At 38.2% G+C, this 21,584-nt stretch overlaps 5 protein-coding genes and 1 long non-coding RNA gene across 10 annotated transcripts; 3 read left to right on the forward strand and 3 right to left on the reverse strand.

Annotated features, from left to right (window-relative positions):
* The first annotated feature begins 1,166 nt into the window (after positions 1 to 1,166).
* Positions 1,167 to 2,399, forward strand: LOC127243297 (uncharacterized). 2 transcript variants are annotated; one of them, XM_051263259.1, is made up of 5 exons: positions 1,167 to 1,309; positions 1,443 to 1,510; positions 1,590 to 1,701; positions 1,793 to 1,881; positions 1,991 to 2,399. In XM_051263259.1, exons 1-5 carry the CDS (start codon positions 1,222 to 1,224, stop codon positions 2,120 to 2,122), a joined length of 489 nt encoding a protein of 162 aa, XP_051119216.1. In that variant the 5' UTR covers positions 1,167 to 1,221; the 3' UTR covers positions 2,123 to 2,399. The 2 variants fall into 2 exon arrangements, with proteins under 2 accessions (XP_051119216.1, XP_051119208.1); XM_051263251.1 differs by having other exon boundaries at positions 1,168 to 1,309; positions 1,431 to 1,510.
* An 89-nt stretch (positions 2,400 to 2,488) lies between these two features.
* On the reverse strand, positions 2,489 to 4,350 carry LOC127243228 (GDSL esterase/lipase 7-like). Its single transcript, XM_051263143.1, has 5 exons — positions 3,801 to 4,350; positions 3,537 to 3,676; positions 3,181 to 3,426; positions 2,856 to 3,108; positions 2,489 to 2,758 (listed from the first exon to the last, which is right to left on the reverse strand). Exons 1-5 carry the CDS (start codon positions 4,204 to 4,206, stop codon positions 2,538 to 2,540), a joined length of 1,266 nt encoding a protein of 421 aa, XP_051119100.1. The 5' UTR covers positions 4,207 to 4,350; the 3' UTR covers positions 2,489 to 2,537.
* A 150-nt stretch (positions 4,351 to 4,500) lies between these two features.
* LOC127243134 (O-fucosyltransferase 27) lies at positions 4,501 to 8,288 on the reverse strand. The gene is made up of 9 exons (XM_051263007.1): positions 7,827 to 8,288; positions 7,410 to 7,494; positions 7,139 to 7,209; positions 6,963 to 7,051; positions 6,628 to 6,871; positions 6,345 to 6,548; positions 6,120 to 6,248; positions 5,488 to 6,041; positions 4,501 to 5,406 (listed from the first exon to the last, which is right to left on the reverse strand). Exons 1-9 carry the CDS (start codon positions 8,055 to 8,057, stop codon positions 4,926 to 4,928), a joined length of 2,088 nt encoding a protein of 695 aa, XP_051118964.1. The 5' UTR covers positions 8,058 to 8,288; the 3' UTR covers positions 4,501 to 4,925.
* Positions 8,289 to 9,522: 1,234 nt separating this feature from the next.
* Positions 9,523 to 12,790, forward strand: LOC127243580 (calcium/calmodulin-regulated receptor-like kinase 2). 4 transcript variants are annotated; one of them, XM_051263684.1, is made up of 10 exons: positions 9,532 to 9,794; positions 9,920 to 10,026; positions 10,322 to 10,711; positions 10,806 to 10,959; positions 11,056 to 11,182; positions 11,278 to 11,363; positions 11,449 to 11,520; positions 11,608 to 11,811; positions 11,911 to 12,212; positions 12,644 to 12,790. In XM_051263684.1, the coding sequence occupies exons 3-9, from the start codon at positions 10,383 to 10,385 to the stop codon at positions 12,208 to 12,210; spliced, it is 1,272 nt and encodes a 423-aa protein (XP_051119641.1). In that variant the 5' UTR covers positions 9,532 to 9,794; positions 9,920 to 10,026; positions 10,322 to 10,382; the 3' UTR covers positions 12,211 to 12,212; positions 12,644 to 12,790. The 4 variants fall into 4 exon arrangements, with proteins under 4 accessions (XP_051119648.1, XP_051119641.1, XP_051119634.1 ...); XM_051263677.1 differs by having other exon boundaries at positions 9,533 to 9,794; positions 11,911 to 12,234; positions 12,644 to 12,789; XM_051263691.1 differs by lacking the exon at positions 12,644 to 12,790 and having other exon boundaries at positions 9,523 to 9,794; positions 11,963 to 12,182.
* LOC127243569 (rhamnogalacturonan I rhamnosyltransferase 1-like) lies at positions 12,343 to 15,573 on the reverse strand. Its single transcript, XM_051263658.1, has 7 exons — positions 14,503 to 15,573; positions 14,202 to 14,269; positions 14,009 to 14,097; positions 13,762 to 13,927; positions 13,182 to 13,676; positions 12,950 to 13,107; positions 12,343 to 12,862 (listed from the first exon to the last, which is right to left on the reverse strand). Exons 1-7 carry the CDS (start codon positions 14,789 to 14,791, stop codon positions 12,634 to 12,636), a joined length of 1,494 nt encoding a protein of 497 aa, XP_051119615.1. The 5' UTR covers positions 14,792 to 15,573; the 3' UTR covers positions 12,343 to 12,633.
* A 2,765-nt stretch (positions 15,574 to 18,338) lies between these two features.
* LOC127241969 (uncharacterized) lies at positions 18,339 to 21,218 on the forward strand. Its single transcript, XR_007836678.1, has 4 exons — positions 18,339 to 19,917; positions 20,002 to 20,078; positions 20,757 to 20,900; positions 21,017 to 21,218. It is a non-coding gene; the product is annotated as an uncharacterized LOC127241969 (long non-coding RNA).
* Positions 21,219 to 21,584: the final 366 nt, after the last annotated feature.

Here is a 21,584-nt window from a genome sequence, read left to right on the forward strand (position 1 = left end):
TAAGAACAAACTAAGACGTCCACACACCACACACTGGTTTCAAGAAGAGACCACTTGCAGTCTTCCCAAGTGTTCCAACTGCTTGCTTACACCAAACCCATCAGTTTTTTACAGACCATATATTATATATTATGTAAAAGAAAGGAGTGAGTAATTTTATTCAGTAAAAATAACCCATGCCCACGTTCATGAAGCTCTTCATTTGATGATCATGCTTTACTAGGAAACTACTTGCCTTAACCTTACTTTAGTTGTTGGGAAGTGTGAATACTAATCCCACTGCACTCACGAGCCTGAGTTGCTCTTACTTAATTCAACGACAACAATTCATATCAATTCAGATATACAAATATATCATATCATATATATATATATATATACACACACACACACATATGTAGTCTCCATTTAATTCAAATAGTAGAAGTATCATAGTCTCCATTTACAGAGCAGAAGCTGAGAAAAAAGCTGTGTGAAAGAATAAAAAAACCAAAGATTGCATAAATATATTGAATCAGTAGTTAATAGATCCAGTCAAAAGTTGAAAATGGTGATTAACTACTGAGATCAAATTTTAGGTATCCAAAGAGATTGCTGCACCTTTCTTTATTGTATGCATATATATATGTAATGTCATGAGTATAATAATAAAGAGTTTACAGCTCATACAGTTGAAGAATAACAGTAACTTTTTGCAGTAGCCACTTTGCTGACTAGAAACAATCCTTAGTTAAAATAATCTTCATGGATGGACCAAGTAAATGTGAATTGTATGGAACCACACACGCATGAGTTTCTTATCATCACATGAAACTTTCACCTTGAAATCACCTCCTTTGTAAGTAAATTTTTGATCTGATCCCTGGTTGCCTTTCATTTTGTGTAAGATAATTGTTGGAAGCCATGGCTAAGTCTTAGATCATCCCCAAAGACAATAGGAATCAGTTAATAACATCTGCAATGCATTTAGCAAAAAAAAAAAATAGGAATCATTCATATGCATTTGTTAACATACATAATGCAATTATTTTAATTTTTGAGTTCTCCCAAGTCCTGTCTGTGCCAGAAACTTAATATAAAAAAATTCACTACTTGGAACCCTACCTTTGACTCTTGTTTCATTTGAACTCTATAAAAGCCCACATTATGCTTCCTGATCTTCCCTATTCATTTGATGAATAAATAAATAAATTTGAAGTCATTTTCAAGTGGATCTCAAAAATGCTATCTGGTGGTTATTCAGCCTTACTTTTGGGGTTTATAGTCACTGTTCTTGCTGTAGAGTGCTCCAATGCAAATGGTCATCTAGGTAAGTAAGTATGTATGTATGTGTTCATTCTCTTACAAAGGATTTTGCAAAGTAAGTTAGGACAGTGAAAAGAAGTTTTCCAGCAAATTCGAGGTACATTTTTAGTAACTATTGTAATCAGGTGTTTCTACAGGAAATGTTGAAGCAAAAGGAAAGAACTTGAGCAGCAGGAAAGCAAAGAAAGTTGAATCTCATCATAGTGTAAGCCTTAAACTCAAGCAATTATTGCCCCCCTTTATTTCTTGATTGTGTAATAACTATTGATATATAATGAAAACAGTACATACCTGAGGAGGATACTGTTGCAGCTGCTCAAGTTAATCATGTAAGAAAATTTCTTGTGGGGAGAAAGAATCAGCTGGGAATTAATGGAAAACCAATACATATTTCAGGTATTAGCTGCAATGCCTGAAGAGTTAATCTAGGAGAGTTCATTGCTAGTTTGCTACCTTCTAACTTACATATTTTGTACTTTGATGGCAGGAAAATGTAAATCAGATGAGGCACAGAGATCTTGCACTGAACAACAACAACAACAACAAAATAGCGAAAACTCTCATATTGATGATTCGGTAAATAAAACAAAATACAAAAAAGAATCAGATCTTTTAAGGGGAAAAACAATCAAGATTTCAAACTAGTTTTTTTTTTTTTTAATTGTTTGGAGCTTCTCTTCTTCAGGTGGAAAAGGATGGATTGACGGCGTTTCTAGAGGCAGCCGACCAGGTTGCCAATCTGATGCGCAAGGACTACACTGGAAAAGGCCGTGGTCGAAGAAAGCCGCCAGTCAATAACCAAGAGCCAAAGGTTTAAGAACAAGTTTTTAATGTAATAATGTAGTGCACTAACAATGGGAGCTTCACAATTTTGTCACCCCACAGTGAAAGTCATCCCTATATATATATATATATATGTATGTATACTATCAAGAAAAGTAGTTGTTTTTGCTCGGTTATTAGAATATTGCATGCTTGCAAGTATAGGACTTTCCCTTTATGTCAGTATTAAGATCACAAAAGTATGTAGAAAACTTGGTAGTATTGTACATTATACATTAATTACACTTGTTTTTCTTGATTTTTAATTTTCCTCTTCCCATTGTCCACATAATGCAAGTGCTTCATTTAGCTTGTTTGTATCACTTTCAATTGTCCTTATACATTTTGCAGTGATCCATGATAACATAAACACCCAAATGGACATTGATATATAGTTTTTCACAACATCTTCAAATTTGTATCAGCTCCTTAACATTTTTGGGAATACAAACAGAGGAGCCATTGAAACAATTAGTGGCTATAGTTCTATAGAGAGTTTCAGAAGGATGAAACCCATCCCAGAAGTAGTATTTGTTAGGTTCAAAGCAGGCCAGTGCCTTCAGCCCCGGGATGCAACCCAACGTCCCATTCATCCATGTAACGCAGCATGCTTTGCTCGAATTGCTTAGACCTTGGTAATGGCAAAACGAGAAACGGCACAAATCAGATTGATCAAGATTCAGTGTGGAAGAGTGTTTATAATTATGAAACTGTGAAAGACTACTTACCATATCCCGATGGATTCATAAACGCATCTAATCCGATCCAGTAACCATTGCCAAAACTAAAGGATGAGCCTGGAAGAGTTGATGTCAAATTCTCTAGCATCTTGGCCTCCTGATTGTTGAACATGACTGCAGGCCGATTGATATTCTCCACACATGGTCCACTGTGAGTGAATCGCACTGTATTATGGGGAATACATCCTATTGGTCCTAACCCGAACACTACCAGTTTTCTTGCTCCCAAGTTATACAATCTCTGCAATTGTGCATTAAACTTGTTGAATCCAATGCTTCACGTTTGGATAAGGTAATGAAAAACTAGTTTTACCCGCAATTGTTGCGAAAGACTGTTCGTGAGAAGTTCAGCGAACTCTTGAGGGGAGTACCGTTTGCTGGTGTCCGTGTGCGGGTCGCTATAGTTGAAGATGTAGTCATTGCTGCCTACAGAAACCATGAACAATGATTTCGACAAATAATTTGATAAATCATTCTGTTTGGTGAAGTGTCCTGGCAATTTCTTTTCCACTATTTGTTGGAAGTAGTTCACTTGCTCTTCCAGGCTCAGGCATTTTCCCTGGCATAAACCATATTACAGATTCAATATGGAAACTGGAAACTGGAAATTGTTTTATGGTTTCTAAAATATTGAATCCAAAGTTGAAACAAGTGTGTTCATCGGCGTACCAAGGTGCTTCCTGTATCGGAAAGAATTCCACAGGTTGCAGAGGCAAAATTTAAGCCTGTCAGCGGCAATTCGTCTGATTTGAGAAGTTTTCTTTGGAAGCTCAAGTATGGCGGTGAATACGGCAAGCCGACGAATTCCGCTGGAAATTAAAATCAAACACGTGCAATAGGATTGTGAAGATAACAGACTCATCGTCAGGCAGAAGAGGTTAGCTGAATCAAAAAAAAAAAAAATTGAAGAAACTGAAAGCTGAAGAAGCAAACCTATGAAGTCCACCACAGTTCTCCCATTGGTAAATCTCCCCGTCGGTCCTCTCATGAAATCCGTGCCGTACGGCCGGAAGTTCGCCTTCGCTAGAGTCAGCAAATAATTGTTATTCCCGCTATCGAACAACGAATCGCCAAAAACATACAATGCAGGAGGAGAATCATTCTTCGAGCTTCCTACAGAAACGCCTTGCAACAGAATCACCACCAACAACGGCAGAATAACCGTCGTCATCAGATCATCCAGTTTCTGCAGCAAATTAGCGAAACTAATATGGCATGCAGCTTGACCAGTATCGATGGAGGAATTCGCACGAGGAGATCGGCCACTTCGCAGCAGAAGACGATCGTATAAATACGCGTAACAGAAAATTTCACCTACTGGCAACAAAACGTGACTCATGAAGTATTTCCGCGCATGTGCAGTTGAAGCTGTTTGCCGCTTCTTTCTTTCCCGACTTTCCGCATATGGTAAATCGTGCTTTATTCCCTTCTCACGCTTTTAGTACGTGCATTCAGCGCTTCTTCCGGTGCCTTCCATTAATAAAGCAATCGCCATTGATCTTACATTATTTCTTACAGAAATGTCAAAGCTATTTAAAGCTCGAGGTCAACTCTAGCTGTCGAATCAGACTGTCAGATTTTGTGCAAATACAATAATAGCAGAGACGTGCATGGATATTTTCCTGCCGTTAAGTTATAATGAAGCCGATCGATCATATTCATGGGATCGATGTTTAATTCAAGATTACAAATGTGAACAAATCAAGCGACAGTTGCGCGAATCACGCGACAATTTTCTTTTCTCACACGAAGAGTTCCAAATGCTTCCTCGTTTTTCCACTTTCTTGGTTTTGAATTGATCGATACAGAGTTGCTTACAATCAGGACATTCCTTCATTGTTCTACTAATGTTAGTCAATACAAAGTTACCAACATATCACTGCTGCAATCAGGTTTTGCCCCTTTGTCCAAGGGTGAAGACAGAGGAACCCTCGAAATCGACGTCTAAATTCCCGCCGGCACAATGGCTCGGTCGCGGTTCTAATCTACCCTCTGTTTCAGTTCTTCGATCCAGCAGCAAAATTTGTGTCAATCAGACATCCTCGTTGTTTATCTGCATCACCTGTCTCCGCCGTCGAGCTCTTCTTGATCCTCCATTTGTGTTTCTTCTTTGTTGCTCATTTCGACTCCAGCCTCGTTGTTTCCGCTGCCGCTCTGCTGGAAAAGAGGAGCAGCCACCAGAGAATCAGACTCGTCCTCGTCGACGTTGTCCGTTTCAGTTTCCTTGTCAGGTAGGCTGTCTTCCACCCACGACGGGCAGCGCTGCATTGACCCTAGTACATTCCGTAAGGGCGAGAGGACTGAAGGACTCGACGCATTAACTATGGACCGAACAGGATCATCGTCACCGCCGCCGCTATAGCAAGAGCACTCTGGGAGAGGAAAGGAAAGAAACGAAACTCGTTTCGATCTCGTCAGTTCCTCTGCCAGCCCGTCGATCAAACTTCTCCTCATTTGGCGTCGCAGCATTGTGATCCACGTTCGATTTGCTTGGTAAAAGTTGTCTTGGATCTCTTCCAAAATCTTCGCGATTTTCTTCCTGTACAAATACCGATTAATCCCAATTAAACTCACTATTCGAAAACCGAATATGCCATTAGAAGAGCAAAAAGTTAGCTACCTGTCGATTCGAAAGGTTTTCGAATTAGGAGACTTGTACAGCCTGTGCCCCATAACCAAGCTAGCGAAATTCGGGTTTCCTCGTCCATCACGATTGAATCCCGGAACAAAGACATCTGCTTCGACACATACCGTGTAGTCTATAGCTTCCCACAGCAATTTATGAGCGTTTGTTCTCAGCTCCATAACTGTACTCTCGGGTTCATTATCACTCTCGGCGACCCAGCCCCACCAGCCTTCAATGTTGTAGGGATATTTCGCTCTTGCCGGGGGTGGAGGGAGCGGACGCGGTCGAGGTCCAACTGTTTTCCAGTCATTGGGTTTCTTTTCCAATTTAATCGGAGGCGGAGACCTTGGAGATTTGTCCACAAGATTTGCTTCCCGGCCGTACATTCTGTCCAACTCCCACGGCATGGTTAGAGAAGTCCGGTCAACAACATTTTCGAAAACTGCGTGAAGCGGGATGAGCTTCTTCTGCCCGCCAAAGACCTCTCCCCCCGAAATGTAAATGATCGTATCCCATGAATATCCGTATGCTCGAAGAAGAATACCTATCTGTAGAAAATGTTATTAATATGAAACCAAACACTTCCCTTTGATGAGAAAAAATAATCGATGAGACGTGTAGCATACTTCTTCAGGCATAAGCGGACACAAACCATTAAGACGCTGCTTGGCTGAATCGACAGAAAGATTCCCTTTGACGAGTCCCCGTTTTATCATCCATGCTCGCTTATGTTGGATAAGTTCGGTATGTACATCCTAAAGAGAATCGACCAAGTAAAAACCAAAAGATCAGAATAAGTTTAAAAATCTTCACTTTCTAAAGAAACAAACACTTGATGTATCTTTACGCACTTGAAAGAGTTCGGCACAACCGTGGTAAGCTAAAGTATCCCTCGTCGTTCCCGGATCATAGGCTATGAACGGTCGCCCAGAAGCTCTCAGTCGAAACAGGACCTTTGTGGCAAGTTCTCGAACCTCATCTCGAAATCTTAGGGCATTAAAAGCAACCCGACATCGCAGCCTTTGAAATTCTTCTAGGTGAGGAGGAAGAATAGCCTGATTCACAAGATCATCAATCATCAATTCTGTAAAATAATGGAACTAGCGAGTACGCAACTAGAAAAGATTACGGTACCTGCAAGCATCCTCCATCGGGGATCACAAGCTCGACAACCGAGTGCTTATTAAGCACTGGCAGGACATGATGGAGATAGAAATAAGGCGAAGCAGAGCTTGGAACTTTGAATGAAGGGATTTCTTTCTTTCTTCGAGCTCCTTTGAGATCCTTTGGAAGTGTTTTCACGACTTTGATGTCTTCGGACAGCGCTGTCATAAACTGCTCCTCGCTGTAGAGGTAGGCAAAGCTCTTGAATTCTGTGCTGCATAATATAATAGAAAAATTAACGATGCAAAGTACTTGCATTTCGTTTCACTGTCAAAATATGTAGATAGGTAAGGGCGCGAGTCAACCTGATGCCCTTGCTGCTTGTTGTGGATTGAATCTCGGGAATTACTAGTGTTGCATTGAGGAGTCGTGCTACCACGACGACATCACAAATCTACAGAAGCATAGAGCCTTCTATTAGTATATTCATCCAAGCATGTAACTTATGGATTACAGGAATCACACAGAAGCTCATTAATACCGAATTCCTGATTTCATGGAAACCACCTCGAATCCTTACAAAAATGAATCCAGAAGTCTGTGGACCAGGAGCTGCAAGCACCAAACCATATTTAGATTGTAAGAAAAATCAAGAGGAGTGAATGCTCAAAGTTTCTGACTAACAACAAAGGTAATCTTCGCCATAGTTTCTGCCTAAAAGCAAAATTTAACAGGCAGCATAATTTTTAGAGCACAAGATGATCAAAGAAACATAAGCACTCTTTCGAATATAGCAATTTAGCAGATCTGACCTACATAGTTTGCTCTGGGATTTGCATAAGGATGTATAGATTCAAAATGCCTCACAGGGCCCCAAAGCCTTCTATGCAATGCTGCCTGCATAAATCGAGCAATAAGCAAAAACCCAAGAACAATAAGTGTCGGCGGAAACAAAATCCACATACCCCAAAGGAACATCATACACGCGGGCAGCATCAGAAAACACAAACATTATGATTCGGAAACATGGGAAAAGGGAAACAGGAAACCTGTTTTTGGAATCGGTGTCCTAATTCTAAAAAATTAAGATTAAAGCAAACAAAAAGAAGTATAGTTTACAATAAACCCCAGCAAAACGACCCCACTAACACAGCATTATGATTATCCAACATTCGCATAGTTAACCAATCGAAAGGAGGAGCAGAAAGATGAGATCTTGGGAAAGTTACATTCGCGGGGAGATCGGCGCCGTCGAAAATGGGCCTCCAAGAAAAGAAGGTTATGGAAGATTTGTACTCGGAAACAGCGAAGCCATCGGTGTATCTGGCGAGGAGGAAGTGAGTGAAGAGTGAGAAGGCAGACAGGACAAGCCCGAACAGCCCGACCCATTTAAGCTTCGACTTGAAAACCACCGCTTTCCCATCGCCGGCGGCGGCTTTCGTCGGAGAAACCCACTTCATAGTGGGATCTTTTATCACGCGCTAAAAGACAGCAGCGCGAGAGCCGTCGTCGTCGTCGTCGTCGAACTCGACTCTGAAGGTGAAAGAGAGTGAGGGCAAAACGACGCCGTATAGTGTGTAAAGACAGTGTTTTGCCTGGCGTGTGAAAAGCATACAGATCGGAAGCCCACTCTCGCCGGCGGAGCGTGGATGTAAAGAACGCATTACATTATCGAAACAGAGGAAGTGATGAAGCAGCAAACACTGTCAGCGTTGCTTTAATTAAATGTTTGGACCGTTTTCCGGCAGTGGCGCGTGGGTAGTGGGCAGGCGTCACGTGCCGCCTGGGGGGGTTTGTCACGTGATTTTCTCTGGTGCAGTTGAAAGTAGGGTAGGCATCTGCAGTGGTGGCGGGCCCCACAACCCAACGTTGGATTGGATATGAAATTAAATAAGGGATAAAAATTTGTGTTATATGACCTGAAAAAGGAAAAGTCGTGTAAAGTTACAATAATGCCTGAAAAGAAAGCTTTGTCCAAAATGGACAATGGCATCCTCTATTACGGGCATGAAAGAAATAGGGCAGGCTTCTGTTTTGGGAACTACAGTATAGTAATATTGCACAGAAATTTGGCTCTTTATTATTATGTGTACTTCGTTTAGAATTTGTAATAAGAAAGTCTTTATGTATTCAAATCCAATTCTGCAATTTTCTCAATAATATTATCAGAAAGAAAGAGAGGAAATTGTCAAATTTGGTAACATGACAATATATACTTTACTCTCCTTGAGTTGGTGGCTCAAATTTATACCAGTCATATTTGTCATTTTCAATTTTGAGGTACTCATTTATTTAAACAGACACTAAACTAAACTAATACTTGTGTTATTTGTAGAGTAGCATTTATCAACAGAAATTGTCTATAGTTTTAAAATAGATCTTCTGTAATTCATTATTAATCTTCTGACTAATATTACTGATACACCTAAATTAAAAATTAATTAGTAAATGTAAAATTCCTTCTTTTGTTCACCAAAAAAAATTAAAATAAATAAGCACCAAAAAATAGCAAAGAAGTAAATACATTTTTTGTGGACTGATTGAAGTAGAATTTAACCAAAAAGAAAAAAGTCAACATCAAATTCATTTAATATCTAAAACCATTCTCATTTTTATTCCAAATAATATAATGACAATTGGTACATTTTCAAGTCCATAAAATTTATGCGTGTATTGAATTTTAAATGTTTATTATATCCAATATAAAAATCCCCACTTCAAACACTTTTAAAATAATGTACATATATCGAGGGTATTTTGGGTTTGGTGTGATTTGTTTACATAATACTATCAAAATTTGATATGGGCACTATTTATTTATTTTTAAATATTAAATTAAATATATTTTTTTATCTTTTAAAATATCAAATTAATTATTAATTTTTTACTTATTTTTAAAATTTCAAATTCCTGCAAATCTTTGTCTAAACAATGTTTAGTGAGTGAGAGGCCACCAATCAAACAAAAGTAAAACCAAGAAACATAAAATTCATCGAAACCCTTCGAAGAAAACCGCGTTGTAAGGCGGACATGGTCGACTGATTGAGTCCTCCGATAGTCCCAGACATACGCAGTACGGGTAGTTTGGTTATTTTTACCTGCAAACCCTGTGTGTGACTTCAAAGACCGTACAAAGAGATTCAAGAATCCAAGTGTTATCTGAATCTCCAGAAGGAAGGAAGACAAGCAAATGAAAAGTCAGTTCACCAAAACCCTCTTTTTCCCTTTTTGATTTTGTTTTCTTGAAAAAAAAAAAAAAAAAAAAAAACATTCGTCTACATGCTTTTAATTTTCTCTGTTTCTGTTTCTGTTTCAACAAAAGGGCTCCCACTAAATTTAAACGACTCCACGATGACCTGCTCTTCAGTTTCCCAATTTCTGTGCCGTAGCTGATCAAGAATCATGCGTGGATTTCTTGCCCTGCAATGAGTAAGTTATTTTGGTGCCCTTTCTTCTGGGTTGACTCGATTTTGCAGTGGGTTGACTGCTTGATTTATTCGATTAGTTCTTGAGTCGTAGTTTCTTTCCTTTTGTGCTGGAATCTATCTGGGCGGTTTTTCATCTTGATGGTTTCACCTTTTATCACTTTTCTGATGCTCCAATTATTCTTTTACATATGCTTAATTGCGACATCTGCGAATCTGTTGGTTAGTTCATTCATTGATGCCATTTTTTAGGGTTTTTTTTGTGGTTACCAATGAATTTTATGCTTGTGATCGTACAGTGATTGCAGAAGAGTTCTTACAAGATGTGTCTGTATTCTGATTCTAACAAAGGGCCAAAAGATGGTTCGTAAAGCCGACTTGGTTATTATCGGGGTAACTGTTGGCGTGGCCGTCGGCGTGCTCGTGGCATGTCTCGTGTTCTTCGCCATTTGCTGGTACAGAAAGCGCTCTGCCCCTCTTCGCCGCACAAATGATCGTTCGGCTGCGGCCCTTCCGATCCGCACGAATGGCTTAGAAACCACCATTGATTCCAGTGCATCTCTTTCGAGTTTTGTGGGCATCAAAGGATCGGAGAATTATGCCCGCAAACCTCAACATTCCTGGTGGAAGAATAATCACAGTAAAGATCGATTGCCTTCTGCATCTGGTATTCCAAGATACTCTTACAAGTATGTGTATGGATATCAAATTTCTCCAATTCGAGGCTGTTGCATTGTATGGAAAATGATTCATTTACATTTACATTTCCATTTCTTTTTGCAGAGACATTCAGAAAGGGACACAGAACTTTACAACAGTTTTGGGACAGGGTTCTTTTGGCCTCGTGTATAAGGCTATAATGCCTGCTGGGGAAGAAGTTGCAGTGAAGGTTCTAGCTTCGGATTCGAAACAAGGGGAAAAAGAGTTTCAAACAGAGGTAAATGAGGAATGAATTGTATGTAGAACAAAATGTACTGCACAGTCCGGCTTCCTTTCATTGTTTGCCATATCAATTAGTTGCTCTGAATTTCAGGTTTCTTTACTGGCTAGACTGCATCATCGAAATCTGGTTAATTTAGTCGGATATTGCATAGATAAAGGGCAATACATGTTAGTCTACGAGTACATGAGAAATGGAAGTTTGGAAAATCTTCTATATAGTAAGTTGTGTGATTATGTTCGATGTATAGTAAGCCTGTTCGTTGTCTGTCTTTCTTATATGCAAAAAACTCATATTGTATACGTGTATGTACAGACGATGAGGAACGAATTTTGAGTTGGGAGGATCGGCTTCAAATAGTGCTGGACATTGCACATGGCATTGAGTATCTTCATGATGGGGTTCGTTGAATACTTAAAAATGTGTAGAGCTACTTTCATTTTTCTTGTCCTAATAACTCCAACATCTTTAAATTCTTTGGAATAGGCAGTGCCTCCTGTGATCCATCGAGATTTGAAGTCCGCCAACATATTGCTGAACCATTCCATGAGAGCAAAGGTAGAGACCATTCTTGTGTAACTTTTTTATCCCCCGCAAGTTTAAGGTTTCAACATTTGTCATTTCCCTGATTCTTTGTTTGACTAGGTTGCGGATTTTGGGCTGTCGAAGGAAGAGGCTTTTGACGGTCGAAATTCAGGTCTTAAAGGAACATATGGGTATATAGATCCAGCATACATCTCGACAAGCTATTTTACTACAAAAAGCGATGTGTATAGCTTTGGCATCATTATATTCGAGCTTATCACCGCCATCCATCCGCACCAGAATCTGATGGAATACATCAATCTTGTAAGAATCTTACACCCTTCTTCCCAATGCTGCTACTGTTGCTACCGTACATTATATATATATATATATTCTGACATCACGCTTTCAACCTCATCCAAGGCGAGTATGAGCCCAGATGGCGTGGATGAAATAATCGATTCTAAGATTGTAGGAACATTCAATCCGCAAGAAGCGAGAAGCCTTGCTAAAATTGCCCACAGGTGTCTCCATAAGATCCCGAGAAAACGGCCGTCGATAGGAGAAGTCTCCCGAGCCATAATCAAGATACAACAGCAACGTCTCGTTAAAGAAGACAACATTTCCTTAGCTGGAGATCTCTCCAGAGCTGTTAGCCAGATCGAATACCAACAGGTCGAATTGAGGAGAATGTGCAGCATTAGCAAAGAACAGCATAACTGATGGTGCTATTTTGGGTTTTTTCTGGTATTTGTTTGTTCAAAATTTACAATACATATATATATACATTGTTTGTTACCGTGAAATCGGCTTACTTCAGTTCTTGAAAATATATATACAGTTTTAGCCTCCCCAAATTGCACTTCTTGCTGTAGACAGAATATATTCATAAACATATTCGAGGATTGTTAGCATTTCATGTTCTAAAAATGCAAAGCAGAGTGTATAAGGCAATCTGCAGCTTCTGAGTCTGAAGAATGTTTTTCCCATTTGATTGACAAACTGTTTTACATCCCAGAGAAAGGGTTTAATATGTACAGCAAAATTGCGAAAGAATCATGTATAGATTTGTATAGATTTGATGTGCTTCCTTCTTTGCGTTGTGCTTTTTGTTCTTACAGACAAGTAAATATGTCGAACGTCGTTTCATTTGTAGGCTGCAAGGCATTCTTGTGGATTGGCATAGAAGTAATCCTCTTCCTTGGGACGGTCTGAAAGCACAACGCGCTTCTGTGGCTTCCCCATTCGATCTGCGTGGGCTTCCTTCACAGACGAAACGAATTCATCCCAGCTCGACAGTCCATTGCTGTATCGATCGATCAGACCGACCAAGGTTCGCTTGTCTAGCTGGATAGTTTTCTTGAAACCTAAGTACCTGAAAATAAACAGAGACTAATGTTGTACTAGAATGCACAAAACTGGAGAACACTAACTGCATTCACGATGCCTGCTATGCACATACCTTCTATGCCCTTCGACAACCTTAGCCATGTTCCCGTCATACGTGGGAACAAAGAGATCACTTTCCAAGGAGACCAGATAATCCAGCGCCGCCATCTGCGACGAGTGGTTCCGGAAGTAAGACAAATCCCACGCCTCCAGCAACGTTTCCTTTTTCACCTATTCCACAAAACTTTAATCAGCGAAGTTCTTGAAATGCTTAACGAACTAACACAGAGAGAGCTATTCCTGACCAGGTTCGGAAATGCTGTCGACAAACTTGACAATCTCCTTCGCCCGCCGTATATCTCTCCAGCAGCAACGTATACTTGAATGCCAGAGTCGATGCCGAGTGCAGTGAGTACAAGGGCAGTTTCTTCAGGTGTCAAGGGGCAAAGTCCTTCCTTCCTTTTAAGGTCGGAATCGATCACTTTCTCCTTCCACCATGGATTAGCATACCTCATTGCAGTCAGTTCATTCACTTCCTCAGCAGTGCAGCCTTGAGTGCAGCCCGAGAATGACAGCATGTCCATTTCGTATCTGAGATGGAGGACAAGGAAAGGCCCTTTCTGCCTCAGCAATCTGATCACTTTTCTGCCCAATTCCTCTATTTTGGGAGTGAATCTTAAAGCGCTGAAATTTACTCGGCAGCGCAGCTTCTGGATCGACAGAGGCAATCCGTTGTTGGCGAGGCGTGCATCTGTTTTATTCAAGTGTACTACTTTGTGCTTTTTGAGGAGGGGAAGAATCTAACAACAGAAATGATTCACACACATTACAGTTGGGATCATTTTCTTCCAAGAAAGAAAGATAGAACAAGGTTGTATGTCAAACCTGCTTACGGTAGTAAGAAATATTCGACCAACTGATGGGGGGTAGCTCATAGAACTTCCCAAGTTCTACTCTACGTCTGAGCCGGGGTGGAAGCTCTTTCAGTATCCGGACTTCATCCCTCAACGAGGAAATAAAATGTTCGACGTTGAATATGTCCTTGAAGTCACTGCAAATGCCACAAGATGTTGTTAGTAACAATCATATTTCATCAGCTGTTGTTAGGCAACAACCACAAAGTTTCACCGACCTCGGATCTGCCCAGAATGAAGTTTTGTCCAGTTCAGGGACGATCAGAGTGGCATTGAGATATCTAGCGATTGCTACCATATCGCATATCTGCATACAAGGCCAGCAAGAAGAAGCCATCATGGAATCGAATACAAATCATCACTCATCACTAAAACAAGGTTAGCCATAGGTAAAGAGTCGTAGCAACTGACCGCAGAACGCATCTGATTTAGGCCACCATTGCAAGAAACAAGAAGATAACCATTGTTCTTGTATATCCCTAAAATCAACACATACCGAAGAAAATGAAGCACGAGCATCGCAGAAATGACAAAAACAATCAAGCAGCCAAATAGCAGTCTTTCATCAATGATTTAAAAAACAAAATACCATGCTTGATTCTAACAAGGGAAAATGTCACGACAGTTCCATGACTCAACTGTTATTGAACACAGACAGAACTCCAAACACAAACAAGAATCAAAATCAGCAGAGGGATATTTGTGGGCTCACTCTTTGGTGGAAAATGCTTTCTTGGTTGGACAGAAGATAAAGTTTCAGGTGTACGGATAATTGGGGAAGAAATGGAACATGAAGGCCAGCTCTTCAGCAACCTTGGCCCCCAAACTTCTCCAATGGCTACTAACTGAATAATACATGTCCACAGCAACAAAGTTGTGATTGCCCTCAAAGTCCACAGCTTCATCCTAGAATGGGACAACCTCAGGAAGTTGGTAGTCTCTCGCACCTGATCTTCAGAAAAGAAATCCCATGCCCTCTCCCTCTGCCGCAATGTCTTCATTGCCAATCAATCAAGAACACTTCTTCATCCCGGTGGGAAGCGAGGGAGAGATGAATATATACTAAATCAAGAGGTTTAATGAATGCTGGAAATGGTGGACGAATCAGTAAATAGTTTTTCTAAGACGGTGAAAGTTTTGGGAGTGAGATTATTGACTCACTGCACTCTCCTTCTCTCTCTCTCTCTGCGCGCAAAACATGGCGAATCTAAAATTGTTTAACTATCATTGAATGTACACCTCGAAAATTTAAAATGCTAATCGAAACCTCCCGCAAATTGTCAAACTTGACATCAAGAACCCGCTAAGCTTTTTCACCCCCACGGCTCGGAAGCTTCCAACAAATGCACGATTACAGTCTAAAAATTGGGAACATCAAACAGCAGCAAAAAAACAAACTTGTAATGTGGATGAACCGTATAAATAGAAGAGCAGTTGTCAAAAACTCCAAAACCCTTCTCAAGGATCGGCACAGCTGTCAGATTGCCGACAAGATTCCGTCGAATGGTGAAGAACAGTTGAGGAAGAAAGAGAGATTTTTTATAAAGAGAAAATCAACAACGCTGTGAAAGTAGCAGCAGTTAGGGTCGGTGCATTGTCGAATATTTCCTCCTCTTCCTGTTCGGCGATCAGAGAATGAAATGCAGGCCGTACAATTAGGGATTATGGATTGGTTCACGGAGGAATTGGAGAAGACGATTTTCCATAAGAAGCATGTATGCATCGGTGTATTTTAGAGGTCAGGTTTTTATGATGGAAACGGCAAGGAGATGATGTGTAATTTTCGTACGGGCAAACCAAAATAATAAAATGCTGACCTGACACTAGCTACAATTTTATTTTATTTTATTTTTATTGCAATAAAAACATTAAGAAAAAAGGAGCTTTTTTGAGGGGACAGTGGTGTGGTGGTGAGTGGGGGTAACAGTTGAAATATTGATGTATGGATGGCATTATGGCAATGGATGTGGTGCTCTCGTGTGAATAGAGTAGGTGGGCAATGGCCATCACACTCTTAATCATATTCACAAAGTTAAATAATAAATAATTAATTAATTATCTAAATACATACAGAGGATTGCTTTTCCTTTAAAAAAAAATTAATAATTAAAGAAAATACAAGTAAAAATCAATATATATATATATGGATTAAAGTGTGAACTATATGTACAAATTATTATTATCATTATTGTTATTGTACAAGGCCAGACAAATGCTTATTTACCGGTTTCAGTAAACATGAAAAAGTAAAATAAAATAAATTGATGGATAAGCTTGTGAATTTGGTGCTTCCCAGTGGTTGACCTAAATTAATATCCTACATTTCATTCATGACAAAACAACTACTCATGAATCATTATTATTATTCACCAAAAAAAAAAAAAAAAAAACTACAAAGCAATTTCTATCTTCATTTTAAAAATTGAACAGAAAACCAACGAAAAGCCATACGTTTGAATTCCCTTTTACATGTTTACAGTTACCTCTAATTTATTATTACAAATAAAACTTCAATGAAATGGTCAATTCACATGACACACATATATATACATATATATATATTAATTTTTAATATTTTTACAAATTTGGGTTAGGCAAGATCGAATTAGTTTTGGTTGTTCAGTTTTATGTACATATAAAATATTCATACATATTTAGTGTGATGCTCCCAACTCCACTTGCCTAAAATTTTCAATTACATTATTAATTATTCTGCATTCAATTGAATACCAATATTAGGTTGAATTAATTATAGACATGTTCCCAAACACAACTAAACAATAAACTCTTTTATTTAGCATCCAACTTCCCATTTTACATTCCAATATTTATTATGTAAAAAAATAAAAATAAAAATAAAAAAGAAAGAAAAACAAGAGAAGATCACATGTGATTCTTACGTCTATATAGGTGGCTGGTTGGTTCTTTTACACACATATAATTAATAATTATATATGCATTTATTTTTGGGGTATTGCAGCTAATTATTTCCACAATTGATTAGGCCACTGAAAAGGAAATTGATTTGGATATCCTTTTGTGTGTGAATAAAGAATAAAATTAATTTATAAATATTTTTAAAATTACACGTATGATATTTATATATATAGTGCAACTTGAAATTTGGAAGGATTGGATGAAAACAAAAGCCCGTGAATGATACATCTCCAAGTGTTGGATCATTTTTGAGGGCAACAATTTTGTACTAATCTTGTGTTTCTTCTTTGGCATTTCTTTCTGCTCTTGAATCTATTATTGCATTCTTTGAAGCCCCACTGTCTTGGCTTTGTGTGTGTATTTATTTTATGAATGCAATTTTCAATAATTTCTTTATTTTATGCCCATTTGGCTATTTGCCACGCAACAAAAATTATACCAAATTATACGTGTTATAAACAGGAGGGTTAGGTAGAGGTATTTGTTAATTAATTAGACAGTTATTGCTCACTAATTAATCTATGAGAGTGGGACACACCTATGTACGTGATTTAATTTATTAATGGATTTTTATTCTACTTTTTTTTTTTTTTTAAAGACCAATAAGTTGACCCATTTAAGACCAGCACATTATTTTGTGGGTAAGGATGGGAAATGTTTTTTTAAGTGGGATTGGGACAGCATACCATGATGCAAGAAGTTTAATGGACTCTGAAAAAAGAAATGGTCATACAAGACATAAGTATGGGTGAAATGTAGTTTAGTTGATACCACCAAGAATTAAATATAGGCATGATATTTGATTCATTCAGTGGAACAATTAACATTGGTATATATATATATATATATATATATTTCAGGGTAGGTGAATGAAAATGATAATCTTGACCAAATCATTCTTTTAATTTTGATACAAAGATGAGAATTAGAGAGTGGATTGTAAATCCATTACTTAAAAGTAAGTCAATATGTAGTTGCTTGGTTATAATTAATAATTACTATGGCTTATGTATGTATATATATGTTGCTAAGTCAAGTGAGGATTTTTCTTAACGTATTTTGATTTTATAATTCGATGTTTTTGAAATGAGTAATAAATGTATTGTGTTTGTTTGTATAAGGAGATTGATTGATTGGACGGTATATATAATATATATACAACACATTGAAAGTAGTTTATTTAGAGTTCTTTATATTTGAACACTCTTTGAATTTTGAAATATAATAATTACGATTAAAACAAAATTTAAGAGTGTGATACGGTGAATTAGTCAGTAGTCATTATTATTATAAGTTGAGATATGAAGTCGTTTATTGGATTTAACTGAGGAAGCTTCTGGAGCATTAATGATGACGGGCAACATTATACAATACAGTAGAAACATGTCTAATGCCTTTAGAAGATTTAATACTATTATTTATCAATAACAAAAAAATTATATTAAATATTACAGAATATGGAATAATTAATTAAATTTTTCCAAAACTAAAAAATTCGAAAAATCTCTATTTGAGCCTTGCAGGATGGTGTTCGTATTCATTTTGCATCTCCCCTCACAAAATGAGTTTCCAGAATGTTCCTCCACTTTGAGCTGATTTTATATGATGGAATTGGGGTTGGCCCATAGAACATGCTTAGGCCCAAATTCGATGTGAGAAATCGGTAGTTGGCAGGTAGCAGGAGGATACAGGGCTTGATATTTGTGGTATCCTGCCCAACATGAAACTGACGCTGCAGCCTGCTCCAACTGTGCAGATCGGCCATGTACTTGTGAATTTGGGAAAGGGAATCTGTGCAAGGTCAGTATAGTATAATAATTTCCTTATTTTGGCCCTTAGAATTTGGAATTTACGGCGGTGAAGTTTCTAGAGAATTTGTTGTTTTTGTTTCGTTTTGATTTTGTAATTTTTGGAATGGAATTTGAATTCCAACGTTAGGGCATGTTTGATACTGGCGGAAGTTCAATCTCAAATTCTTCCACTTTTTCATTGTTTTTGTATTTCATGTTTCAATTGGTGGAACCATGGAGGAGGAGGATGCAGTGGAAGAAAGATGTTGGGATCAACGCGAGGCTTTTCTTGGAAAACCTCGGCGCGCTTTGTGTGGTCGCTTATGGTGAATACATTCATAAGCGCCGAGATGGTAGACATTTGTGTGAGTATTCTTCTTAGTCGGCGTCTAGAGCCAGAGCTTTCGATTCCTCAAACCTTCTTTGAAAGAGGACCGGCGATGGATTTCTGCTATTACGCTCGAGACGGAAGTAATATAAGTCGGAACTGAAAACCCTAACCACAGCCAGACTAAGATTCTCAGGAGAAAACTTAGAATATCCACACCTGGAGATAATGGTGTAGATTCAATTTTATCTTTTCCTTCTTGTGATCTCCCTGAAGAGCTCCTTCAAAACCTAGAAGCTGGAGGATATGAAATGCCATCGCTCGTTTCAAAGCAAGCAATTCCGTCAGCAATGGTTGGGCAGACATCCGTTGGAGAGAGGAGAGAGGATAGAAGAACATTTCCTTTTTGGTGCCTGCAATTTCTCACTGTACTAATTTCACCACAGAGGTCACAGGCAATGATTCTCACCCAAACATCAAGCAAAGTTGCTCAATGAAGGCCTGCATTTTAAGATTGCTTGAGTTGTTGATGGCGATCTATCATGCCATGGCAGAGCAGGAATACCAAATCCGGCATGGCGTGATGCCATTTGCTGGGACACCTGGAGACTGAGTTGGTTGGTGTATTCATTTTTGTCATTGGTAAGGTGGATTGCATGATTCAAAGAGGATTTTATTATCTGGTGATGCAAGTATTTAGGACGTTATGCCAGCCACAAGCATCGATGTACTCAGCCATTGTTTCGAAGAAGATGTAAAGATTGCAGGATCAATAGTGAAAATGTTTCAGTGTAAAATACTCTCTTATATCGGCTGGGAAACCAAATAAACCTTGAGAGCCTGTCTAACAGTTGGCAATATGGGTGGATCCAACTAGAAGTTGCAAAGCTTTATGACATATCCAATAGCAAGCAACATTATGAGCCTCTGGCCCTGGTGTATGTGGGTTCACGAATTGGATCTGATTTTCTTTCAGAAGCAATAAAAGGAAGGTCATTGTATTTGCTAGCATCCAAATTCACACTATTTGACATCACAAAAATGTGATCCAGTTTAAGCCAGGCCGCACAAGGTAGAAATTGCTAGGAGCTTTTATTTGTTATCTCTGGCACCCAGTCACTGCCTCCTAACATGCTTTTCTTTTCTTTTTCTTCAGATAAATATCTTGTGTCATACTATTGTCTGAGGGGCTTGTTGAATGCACTTCTGAAGTGTATGCTTGCTCTCTTGAAGGTAATGATCTCTGTTCTTAATTGAAGTGTATGGATAACTGCATACCCTTTATCCTCTCTTACTCTGGATAGATGCATGTTTTGTATGTTGTGTACTTGTGATATGTATACAACTTTTTTGGTGCTCCTAATTTAAATATGTTCTGTGGAAATACATGGTTTGCTAAGGTAACGTGTCTTTGCCAACAATATTTCTGCTCAACTTTCTCCATGGGCATTCGCTTTGTTTGAATTCCTGCTACATTTCATCAGGAAATCTTAAAGTCCATTGAACCTGTCTTTGTTATCTTAGTTTACTGAAGTGATATTGTGATGTTGTCTCTCCATCTCAAATCCGGGATTATGCCCAGCTATCACAAGTGCTTGATTTACTTATTGGGTACTTTGTCTTACCACTTGGCAATCTCCAAATTTATATTTTAAAAATTATGTTATTGTTTTATTAATAAGTTATAAGTATGTCAGTTTGAGATGGAGATCTTCGAGCCCGTCTTTGAATTAATGCACACTAGATTATGAATGGTAGCGTTGTTCTTATTGTGGGAGATTTTGTTGGCATAGGTTGGCTTGCTTGTCTGTGTTAATGCTGTTGTATTAAATATTAGTACTTGTGTATTAGAACTAACATTAGTCCTTTGTGGAAAGAGGGCATTTGATCCTATTCATTTTGTCTTTGCAGAAACAAGGAATTTGTCATTTCTATCGAGATCATTGCCATCGAAGTTTTGTGGTGATCATGCCTGTGTCAGTTTTGTAAAGAGCCGTTTTCTAACTTTTGGGAGAATATTTATAATCTTTTGCACAGGTGAAGAAAACTATTGAGGTGGGTGATTGATCCACTCATATACTTAAAGCTTATTACACATGTGTGATGAATGCTATGGCTGCCATTTTTATATCTTGACGTGGCATGTTTAACATTTTATTTTGTGCCCATAGGTTATGAAGAGAAGTATGTGATTTGGGGCGTGGATAGAGGATATCAATCTGCTGTATGTACACACATATAGGCAAAAAGAGCTCTCTCAAATGGTTAGATTATGTTACTACTCTCCTTTTCTATTCCCCTTTATGGATTGTAGGTTGTATTCTTTTGTAGTGGAAAAAATTGTTAATAATAACAAGTATTTGATGTGTTGTATTGTGATAAGAGTATATTTAATATCATACTTTTTGGGGGAAAAAAAATAAAATTACTTCGATAATTAGTGCTAAAATTTTCAATATTGTATGTTTAAAAATTTTAAAAAAGAAATTGATAGAAAATTTTAAAATTGTTAATTTTTGGGTCTATTGAAATTGATAGAAAATTTTAAAAAAAGAAAAAATGAATGATAGTTTTATTAATCTAATATATTGATATATAAATTTATATAAAACTTGTAACTAATAATATACGAATTATTGCAAAATAAAAATAAAGAAAACTGGACTGATTGTACCAACGCCCCGTATCGACATATTTCATTAAGAACGTTGGCCTATTGGACTGGGCCTAATTCCGTGG

The sequence above is a fragment of the Andrographis paniculata genome, unplaced genomic scaffold (assembly GCF_009805555.1).
Source record: "Andrographis paniculata isolate CXL003 unplaced genomic scaffold, ASM980555v1 Contig19END, whole genome shotgun sequence".
Lineage (NCBI taxonomy): Eukaryota > Viridiplantae > Streptophyta > Magnoliopsida > Lamiales > Acanthaceae > Andrographis > Andrographis paniculata.

Bases quoted from the DNA above. Each gene is read 5' to 3' on its own strand.
- LOC127243297 (XM_051263251.1), top strand. From the start codon at position 1,222: ATGCTATCTGGTGGTTATTCAGCCTTACTTTTGGGGTTTATAGTCACT. The intron at 1,702-1,792 runs GTATTAGCTGCA...CTTTGATGGCAG, and splicing joins AAAACCAATACATATTTCAG to GAAAATGTAAATCAGATGAG. The intron at 1,882-1,990 runs GTAAATAAAACA...TCTCTTCTTCAG, and splicing joins ACTCTCATATTGATGATTCG to GTGGAAAAGGATGGATTGAC.
- LOC127243134 (XM_051263007.1), bottom strand. From the start codon at position 8,057: ATGAAGTGGGTTTCTCCGACGAAAGCCGCCGCCGGCGATGGGAAAGCG. The intron at 6,549-6,627 runs GTACCGTAATCT...CTTGTGAATCAG, and splicing joins CCGATGGAGGATGCTTGCAG to GCTATTCTTCCTCCTCACCT. The intron at 6,042-6,119 runs GTATGCTACACG...CATTTTCTACAG, and splicing joins GTCCGCTTATGCCTGAAGAA to ATAGGTATTCTTCTTCGAGC.
- LOC127243569 (XM_051263658.1), bottom strand. From the start codon at position 14,791: ATGAAGACATTGCGGCAGAGGGAGAGGGCATGGGATTTCTTTTCTGAA. The intron at 14,270-14,502 runs GTGAGCCCACAA...TGTTGATTTTAG, and splicing joins AAAGCATTTTCCACCAAAGA to GGATATACAAGAACAATGGT. The intron at 14,098-14,201 runs GTCAGTTGCTAC...CCTTGTATGCAG, and splicing joins TAAATCAGATGCGTTCTGCG to ATATGCGATATGGTAGCAAT.
- LOC127243228 (XM_051263143.1), bottom strand. From the start codon at position 4,206: ATGAGTCACGTTTTGTTGCCAGTAGGTGAAATTTTCTGTTACGCGTAT. The intron at 3,427-3,536 runs GTACGCCGATGA...GGTTTATGCCAG, and splicing joins CCGATACAGGAAGCACCTTG to GGAAAATGCCTGAGCCTGGA. The intron at 3,109-3,180 runs GTAAAACTAGTT...GCACAATTGCAG, and splicing joins GTCTTTCGCAACAATTGCGG to AGATTGTATAACTTGGGAGC.
- LOC127243580 (XM_051263684.1), top strand. From the start codon at position 10,383: ATGGTTCGTAAAGCCGACTTGGTTATTATCGGGGTAACTGTTGGCGTG. The intron at 10,712-10,805 runs GTATGTGTATGG...TTCTTTTTGCAG, and splicing joins ATTCCAAGATACTCTTACAA to AGACATTCAGAAAGGGACAC. The intron at 10,960-11,055 runs GTAAATGAGGAA...TCTGAATTTCAG, and splicing joins AAAAAGAGTTTCAAACAGAG to GTTTCTTTACTGGCTAGACT.